Genomic DNA, 9,464 nt, shown 5'->3' with positions numbered 1-9,464 from the left:
ATATTAGATCCTCATCCATTAAAGGGGCATCACAATAGTACCTAACCTCATAGAGTTGTGTGCAGTAAGAATTCAATAAGATAATTTGAGCAAAGTGTTTAGCATAATGCAGGGCATATGGGAGTGGGACAAATGTGAGCTGCTATGATCATTAATTATGTAATTATTACTATACCCATGCTCACTAAGTCACCACTGTGGCATCTTGCTTGTAAAACACATTGAGGTCAAATGTTTCTATGGACTGGGGCTTTTTCTCTCCAGAAGAAGCTTTTGTTAAGGGTGTTTCCTTTTTCCTCACAATTTGAGTGAAAAGTCACATCCCCAAATACATCCACAATTTGATCAAAAACGACGTTTTGGTTTTTCCTTCACCTTCAGTTCTAATATTATCCCAAAAAACAACTAAATACAACTGTTTCACCCAAACTTGTTCTCAGGGAAAAATAAAGTAGTGGCTCTGTGCAACTTTCTCATTCACCAACCACCTTTTCATGCATTGGAATGTCTGCTGTGATTGTCAGCTGAACTTCGAGTTATCACCTACTTAAGAGAGAGCCTCAAACAAATTAACTTTATTTTCAGACAACAGGTCCAAGACGACTTCATAGCTGAATCATAATGAACATGTGGCTGAGTGTTTCCTCACCAGCCAGGAACCTTGATTTAGAAGAAAACTCCACCCCCCACACCCTCATGTGGCTTCTTTGCTCACAGTGAAGAACTGATGAGACAGAATTCCTGAGAAGGGAGCATTTAGGTGATCTGGATAGAAGGGCATGGAAAGACTGGACAAACTAAGCCTCCCCATGAAGGAAGGGGAAAGAATATTACAAAAGACTAACAGAAAACAAGACCCATCAGTATCTTCAGGATAAACAAGAGGCCACTCTAGCTGCTCTGCTTAAAGGGTGTCTATGCCTACAGAGGTAGAGGATAAATCTAAGAAACAGAAATATATAACCAGCCCACTGCCTTCCATACTATGCATTACATCAATGTGAACATGGTTTTGCTCCACTGGACAGACCTGACATGGGTCCTGAAGATGGTGAGTTAGGTATATCCCATCCATCCTCACCAAAGAATACATCTACGACAAACCCAAATTCCTAATTCCTGAACTACTTTGAGCCACTCTACATTGTGGCCACTCGATAATAGAAAAAATGTTGAGAAACAGCTGCAAGTTTTAATTTAGGAAGTGAGTAGAAGTTCACAAGCAACCCAGAATAGGTGCCAGCAGTTTGCTCCAATCAGCCACACTCGCAGCAGCAGTTCAGGCTCTGCAGAGTCACTGTGTCCAGTGCTTCCTGAGATGTTCTTTCAGCTGAGGAATGGAAGGCAGCATCTGCTGGCACTCATGACAACGAAGGGGCAGCCTCAAGAGCTCAGGCATCCCATCTCGGACAGTCACTCTACCAGCCTCTTGTACCATCTCGATCACAGCTGCAAGCAAGGAAGAAAAGTCAAGTCCCAGCTACTCTGGAAAACCAATATGACATACCAAAAAAATAAAAAGAAAGAAATCAAAACCATGACTCCAATCAGTATGCCAAGCCAGGTATTCTAAAGCTTGTAAGCTTGAGTTTAGATTTACCTCAGGCAAAATGAGCTTGATCAGATTATAAATACGAGCAACCTACCTTTGAAATAATACACTCCTTCAGGACACACTCTAGGCAATCCATGTTACTCTGGCAAGAGCTTATCACAGTGCTTTACCTCTGGTTGGCCCTTGATAAATGACAGCTGCCATTGTGAACACCCCAGCAATGCTTAAGCTCCACAGTATACATACCAGGAAATGCTTTCTTCTACATATACAAAGCCTTCCCCCTGCTATTTCACCATTCCTGATATGAGGGAGCCCCAAAGCTCCCACCCAACTGATGGCAGAAGAGACAAAGAACGGTCCACAGCTTTCTTATCCATGAACTCCAATAATTCTCACAACAGCCTTTAAGCCCCCTGTTGTCACAATAAAACACTGACCCTGAAAAAATAGCTTTCTAGGTCCCCCAAGAAGGCAACTCACAGCAAAGTAGCAATAATACTACAATCCAAATCATCCAGTTTCTTTTCATAGGGCTCCCTTTATAGGGAACACAAAGTTGTACATAGGTTTTTTAGGTCAGGTTGTTATTCAGGGAAACAATCGAATCAAATACAAGAACAGCTCAGAAAATGAAACAAATGTGAAAACCAAAGAACACTGTTTACCTTGTGATTCTAGGAAGTATTCTGTATTGAAAGAATTCCAATGTTTTTTGTTTTTAAGGCAAGGAGAGTCAAAATCCTGGCTGATCACATGAAGGTGTACATGGCTAGTTGAAAGAAAAAAAACTGGGCATTAAACTCTTTAACAACTATAGCTTAATCAAAATAATTAAGCCATACTCAATTCATACATTGTATTCACACTCTTTGTATTGATAGTGTGTCCATTTAATTCAACTGAATCATTCATTTACTTAAGAATATTTAATGCTCAGTAAGTATGTACCAGGGCCAAGCACTGTTCCAGACACTGAGACTTTAGCAAGAAACAAAATGGGAAAAGTCTCACCCCTTATAGAAATTGTATGTTAATGAGGAAACACAAATAATAAATAAGCAATTAAATAAACGGAAAAAAACTCAAAGAGTTAACATTGCTAAGAAAAAATATGGAAAATGGGATAGACTACCAGGGGGTAGAAGTTGCCTCTTTAGTTAAAAGTGTTCAGGGAAAGCATCTCCCAGGAAGTGACTTGAACTGAGACAGCAGCCGGGCAAGCAAGGTCTGTGGGAAGAGCGTCTCAGAAAGTGAGGAGGCCAAGAGCAAGGGCCCTGAGATGAGGAACAGCTCAGTGCAACCAAGAAACAGAAAGAAGGTAATATAGCCCAAATGTATGGCCTGAATTGTTGGAGCCAAGCAGCAGAGACATGGCAAGAGCCAGATCATAAAGGGCCTTAAAGGCCAACAAGGGGTTTGTATTCTATTCTGAATCTACCGGGAAGCCACTGAAGGATTTTCAACCAAAGAGTGCTATTATCTGATTTACACTTTTTTTAAACAACAAAAAACTTGAATTACAAATTTTAAAATAGACCACAAAAAGTGGGCCTATTTTATTATTCTTAAATTCATTCTTTTGAAAATGTGGCCAAGTGGGGTGGCTCACACCTATAATCCCAGCATTTTGGGAGGCCGAGACAGGCGGATCGCTTGAGGTCAGGAGTTCGAGACCAGCCTGACCAACATGGTAAAACCCTGCCTGTACTAAAAATGCAAAAAACTAACCAGGTGTGGTGGCAGGCAGCTGTAATCCCAGCTACCTGAGAGGCTGAATATTTTTAAGCTCCTTTGGCAAATCCAATGCTCCAGCTATATTCTTCTGCACCATCTTGTCCATCTTCTTGGCTACGGGAACCACCTCATCCTCTGTGGCTCTGGCAGGTCTTCCCCACACCTAGCCAGCTGGAGGTGAGAAGTGAGTAAAGCTGAGATGGAAAGAATGGCAAGAAACAAACTTCAGTGCTCCCAGGCTGGGCCGGGCCCTTCCTCACAAACGAAGCCCAGAGGGGCAACCTGATTCACACATTTAAAAGATCACTCTGCCTGTTGTGTGAAGAAAGTACTGGAGGAAGAGTAGGGAGGGACATGGAGAGACCAGTTAGGGAGGCTGCTATAGCAGTCTAGGCCAGAAAAATCACAGCTTACACTAAAGCTGAGCTGTAGCAGCTGAGATGCCAAGGAGCAATCCTATTTTGAATACATTTTGGAATAGAACCAACAGAACTTATTAATGGGCTGCACGTTTTGGGACAGTGTTACTTACTGAGATAAAAAAGGTTAGGTGAAAAAGCAGGTTTGGGGAAGAAAATCAAGAGTGCTCTTTTGGACTTGTTAAGCCAAGTAAAATGCCTTTTTGTATAATAGCTTTCACTCTTAAAATCAGTAATATGTCACATTCTCCCAATAAACAATCAAAATCAGTCAGTATGTATGCAGAACCCAAAATGAAATATAGGCAGTAATAAATAAGCACAGCTGTATTACAAAGGAATGAGGAAACCACAGTAAAGGGAATGAGGAAGAAAATATAATAACTCATCTAGCTTTGGAGAACAGTGTTTTGACTAGATACCGAAAGGCTAAAGACAAAAAGAACTACAGGCAAGTACTGTACTCTAGTTAGTAAGTTTCTTTCTCACAGTGGTATGGGTAGGAATCCTGTAACTATTTCATGGGTACGCTAGGACTGAACAAGTAAATGAATTTATTGTAAGTAATGAGAACCAGGTTTCTCACTGCTGGAAAGCAGTTACAAAAAAGGAAAAAGGGAAACAAGAATGAAACTCACAGAGTTAGAATGGCATCAGAGATATCAGTATGAACTCATGGTTTTCCACATACAAATAAAGGTAGATAAACACAGAATGATAGGGCGTGTGTGTGTGTGTGTGTGTCTGCGTGTATGGGTTAGGACTCATACATGTATTTCTGTCTCTATTGGCTGAAAGGACCTAGAAGCAAGGACACCCTGGAATCAACCACTTCTCTCACAGAAACCTAGTGCCCAAGTCTTGGTTTATAAATACCATTCTCCAAAAAAAAAAAAAAAAAAAAAGACCTAGGTCTCTTTAGAGAAGTGATTCATTCCAGATAAACCTGGAACATCTTGTGGGGCCAGAAAATCAAGAATTGCCCGAAAGATGCTGGAAGTATATCAAAGTGACACAAGAGTTGACCTAAAGGGGCTTTCAATAACCAAAGCTGAACAATTTGAGAAACAAAATAATTATAGTACTGAATTATAACCTATAGAATAAAATCCATGAGTCCATACTATTAAATGATTGAATAAATAACTAATGAGAAAGACACAACAGCTCTTTCACACAGAATAATTTCAACTAATAAGTTAGATGAAGGACGTATAATGTCACCAAAGAGTAAATACAATACGGTAACTATTTCAGGCAAGATGCACCAATAGATGCTAAAATCATCGGGTGCAAGTTTGAGGAGAAATAGTAGCACAGTCTCAAAATATCTCCCCCAAAATATTCATCAATTTAAAAATAAAAGAAAAACAGTAACTTTGAAGATGGAAACCTGGCAGACACCACCTTAACAAAATAATCACAGTTAACATCACCAGTAATAAACCAACTCAACATCATGCACCCCCAATATACTGAAAAAGGCACAATCAGAAATATCACTTCAGTGATTTTTTTTAAAAAATGCATAACGTCAATCTAATCATGAAAAAAAATTAGACAAACCCGAATTAAAAGACATCTTAAAAACAATTAACCAGTGTGCATCAAAAGTTTAAAGTCATGAAAGCCAGGAAAGTAGGAATTGTCACAGATTGAGGGAGATAGAAGGAAGAACAAATTAATGAAATGTGAGATTGGATTCTGGAGTAGAAAAAGAACAATACAGGAAAAATGGGTGAAGTTCAAATAAGGTCTACGGTTTAGTTAGCAGTGGTATATGGGAGGTCTTTGTTCTGCTTCAAACTTAATTTTTTATATTTTCTTAATTGAAAACATTACTTTTACAATAGGAAAAATTATTTTACTTATTTATCACCTTTTCCTTTCTAACATGTTTATTCAAAATTACATCACAGAGAGTGATATAAAAGGTATATGAGTAACAGCTTTGCTTACTGGCTCCTTTTGCCTCACATAGAAAGGCACAGCCTACCACAGCTCTTGCTGTAAGCATTCTCCTTAGCACAGCAACATTCATCATATGAAAAAGGTATGAGCACCATGATCAATCACTATGCGAAAAGGGCTTAGTGGCTAAGGGCTGTGTTAGCCAGGGGCTCTGCAATAGGGAATGGGATTATGGGTGACTTTCCCTCCTAGATTTTCAAATAAGGCTTTAACAATAAAAATATATTTTTAAAGCAAGGCACAATATACACCCACCCTATGACCTAACAATTCCATCTTCAAACATTTATTCTTTCTTTTTTTTCTTTTTTGAGACAGGGTCTCACTCTGTTGCCCAGGCTGGAGCATAATGGCACTATCACAGCTCACTGCAGCCTCAACTTCCTGGGCTCAAGTGATCCTCTCACCTCAACCTCTCAAGTACCTGGGAATACAGGCATGCTTTACCACCTCTGGCTAATTTTTTTTATTTTTTGTAAAGACAGGGTTTTGCCATGTTTGCCCAGGCTGGGATCCCTAAATATTTACTCAAGGGAAAAAAAAATAAAGTACACATGTCCATGATATACACAATAATACACATGAATCTCAAAATTATGCAGACCTAAAAAAGGCAAACCAAAAAAGAGTATACATTATATGATTCCATTTATATATGGTAGCTCTAGAAGAGACAAAAATTATCTATGCTGAAGGAAATAAGAGCAATCCTTGAAGGAAGATTGACTAGAAAGAGGCACAAGGGAACTTTCTGGGATGAGAGGATAGACATCTTCTGTATCTTAATCAGAATGATAGTGGCAAGATTGTATGCACTTATGAAAACTGATCAAACCATACATCTTATGTACCATATCATATGTAAACTATGCCTCAATTTAAAAGAATCAGTATTGACTAGGGGAAAGTCTGGCACAAAGATTTCATTTGTGTCAAGTAGCCAGTAACCTCTAAGTTATAATTATTCACCTAAATAAAAAGTGAGGCCGGGCGCGGTGGCTCAAGCCTGTAATCCCAGCACTTTGGGAGGCCGAGGCGGGTGGATCACGAGGTCAAGAGATCGAGACCATCCTGGTCAACATGGTGAAACCCCGTCTCTGCTAAAAATACAAAAAATTAGCTGGGCATGGTGGCGTGTGCCTGTAATCCCAGCGACTCAGGAGGCTGGGGCAGGAGAATTGCCTGAACCTGGGAGGCGGAGGTTGCGGTGAGCCGAGATCGCGCCATTGCACTCCAGCCTGGGTAACAAGAGTGAAACTCCGTCTCAAAAAAAAAAAAAAAAAAAAAAAAAAAGTGAGTGCTGGTAGTTAAAAAAAAAATAAGCAGAGAAAATCCTGTCACATGCTACAACATGATGAGCCTTGAAGACATTATGCTAAGTAAAGTAAGCCAGTCACAGAAGGATAAATATTGTACGATTTCACTAATATGAGGTACCTAGAGTAGTCAAATTCATAGAGAAGGAAAGAAGAATGGTGGCTGCCAGGAGTGGGAGGGGAAACGGAAAGTTATTATTTAAGGTACAGAGTTTCAGTTTGGGAAGAGAAAACAGTTCTGGAGATGGATGGTCTAAGGGTTGCATAGTAATATGAATATAGTAATGCCAATGAATTGTACACACAACAGGAAAAATTATTTTACTTGGCTAAAATGTGAATTTTTTTATGTATATTCTATCACAGTTTTTAAAAAACAAAATAAAAACTCTAAAATCTGGACTCATCATCTTATTGTGTAAATCAAAGGAATCATGGAGATCCATCTTGCTTGTATTCTTCGAAAAAAAAGAATCAATCATTCCTTTCTGAATCCTTCTAGGCATAAGCCACAGGAAAACGGACTCTACACTTTTCTCTTATTTTATTTTCAAATCCTGGATCTACTAAGCTGTCATTACAGAAGTCTATGATGTTTGTTTCCTTCAGAGTAATGGTCCTTAATCATTCTGGGGTTACAGATGCTTTTGAAGAATCTGCTAAAAACCACTGACCACAATTCTTCATCTGAAGATAATTAAGCTGCTTCATCTAGTTCATATATTAGGCTCTCAAAGGTTTATATTTTGAGAGGAACAAAGAACCAAATCTAACTGAATTATAGGCAGAAGTGGGAACTCAAAGCTTGCATGCAAGTCAGGCAGAGAGATGGAAGCTTCAGCCCACCTGCTTTGGAAAAACTCCATCCCACTTCCCTGGGCCTCAGTGCCATCAGCACCCTCAGCAAGCTCAGGCTGAATCTATCTACCCACCTGGACAGAACCAGGGGCCACCAGCACTACCCACATGGCTTACCTCATACTCGGAATGGCGTGGTAACCCAATCGGAAGCGGAGTTTGCTGGACCCAGCAATATCTACAATCACCTTTTCCCCCACAGTGTGCATATGCTTGAGGAGTTCAAGGTGTTCCCTGGTCACGGCCTTCAGACTGGAAATGGAGGTCCATGGTAAGACCAGCCAATGGTAACGGGCCTTCGGGTATTTATCCTTTATCACCACCACCTGCTCATCTTTGTAAACCTAGCAGAGGGACACAGAGAAGGAAGCAGACATCTACTAAGAATCTTCTGTGGGTCTGGTTGTTATACGCACTAAGTCGCTTAATTCCCATAGTCTTGGGCAAATGGTTTTAGTAGCCCAGTTTTGAGAGATGAGCGCACTGAGATGCAGATAGGTTGAGGGTCTTGCACAAGTCACATAGTTCCTAAGAGGAAAATCTAGGATTCCAACTCAGATCTAGTTGACTCCAGAGTCTGTTTTCAACCATCACACCACCCAGAATACACAGAAGATGCACAATATAAAATAGTTCCCAAAGATCTAATGTAAAATATCTGTAGGCATACATAAATTCAAAAGCACCCTTCTCCAATCCAACATGACAGACTGTGTGACACACACACATGGGTTCCAGTGAGCTCTATTAGACCTGCCCCTTGTCAACCAGGAATGTAACTGAAGCAGAGCTCAAGGGCTCCTCAAGGATGACGCCTGACTGTTAATGCCAGAGCAGCACAGTACTGCTGTCACAGTATATTCTCTCTGATGCTCCCCTGAAAAGAACCACACTAAGGTTAATGCAACTTCCCTTAAAGTACCCAGAAGTTTAAAAGGGACAGGCAGAGGGGATATTCATTTGAAGAACTTAGCTTTTTCTCCAAACAATTCCAGTTGCTACCTTACTGCCAATGGGAAAAGCCTCTTGTTCTCACAGAATAGCCGAATAAAATGAATCTCATTCAGAAAGACTGATATCCTTTGATTTCATTTGTAATTAAGACCTCTGTGGAGTGGTCATTTATAACATGAAATGTATTGAAATTCCAAAATTGTATTCTGACCTGCAATTTGGGGTCCTGCATAGAAATCTTCAAGCCTTGACTCCAGTGGCCCAGTGATTCCTAAAAAAAAAAAAAAAAAAAAAAGCAATGTAAATTGCAAATGCCAATAATTCAATTTGGCAATAGTTAATACTGTGTGATAGCAAAGTCCAAACTAAACTTGGAAATAAGCTTAGTTTTTGAGAATTAAACAGGATTGACTTGACTTTATGTCACTCCACTGCCTTCCTATATTCTCTTGTTTTTGTTTTTTTTGAGATGGAGTCTCACTGTCACCCAGGCTGGAGTGCAGTGGCACCATCTTAGTTCATTTCAACCTCCACTTCCAGGGTTCAAGTGATTCTCCTGCCTCAGCCTCCCAAGCAGCTGGGATTACAGGTGCCTGCCACCATGCCCAGCTGGCATTTTTGTATTTTTTAGTAGAGATGGAGTTTCACCAGGTT

The 9,464-nt window shown here is 40.0% G+C and overlaps 1 protein-coding gene across 10 annotated transcripts in view; it reads right to left on the bottom strand.

The window, feature by feature from the left end:
• Positions 1–416: 416 nt before the first annotated feature.
• APTX (aprataxin) overlaps positions 417–9,464 on the bottom strand; it is a 23,600-nt gene continuing 14,552 nt past the window's right edge. For 6 of the 10 annotated variants that reach the window (XM_032299980.1, XM_032299977.1, XM_032299984.1 and 3 more), the window contains 4 exons: positions 9,022–9,081; positions 7,974–8,200; positions 2,224–2,327; positions 417–1,449 (listed from right to left, as the gene is read on the bottom strand). In XM_032299980.1, the coding sequence (XP_032155871.1) occupies positions 1,295–1,449; positions 2,224–2,327; positions 7,974–8,200; positions 9,022–9,081 (546 nt within the window). In that variant the 3' untranslated portion in view covers positions 417–1,294. Of the gene's footprint in view, positions 1,450–1,995; positions 2,096–2,223; positions 2,328–7,973; positions 8,201–9,021; positions 9,082–9,464 lie in introns of all 10 variants that reach the window. The other 4 variants (XM_032299987.1, XM_032299986.1, XM_032299981.1 and 1 more) reach the window with 3 other exon arrangements.

Source organism: Sapajus apella, unplaced genomic scaffold (genome assembly GCF_009761245.1).
Source record: "Sapajus apella isolate SASKATOON/1434 unplaced genomic scaffold, GSC_monkey_1.0 scaffold42, whole genome shotgun sequence".
Classification (NCBI taxonomy): domain Eukaryota; kingdom Metazoa; phylum Chordata; class Mammalia; order Primates; family Cebidae; genus Sapajus; species Sapajus apella.
Note: the sequence above shows the minus strand (reverse complement) of the source record. Positions and strands in the feature narration are given on the sequence as shown.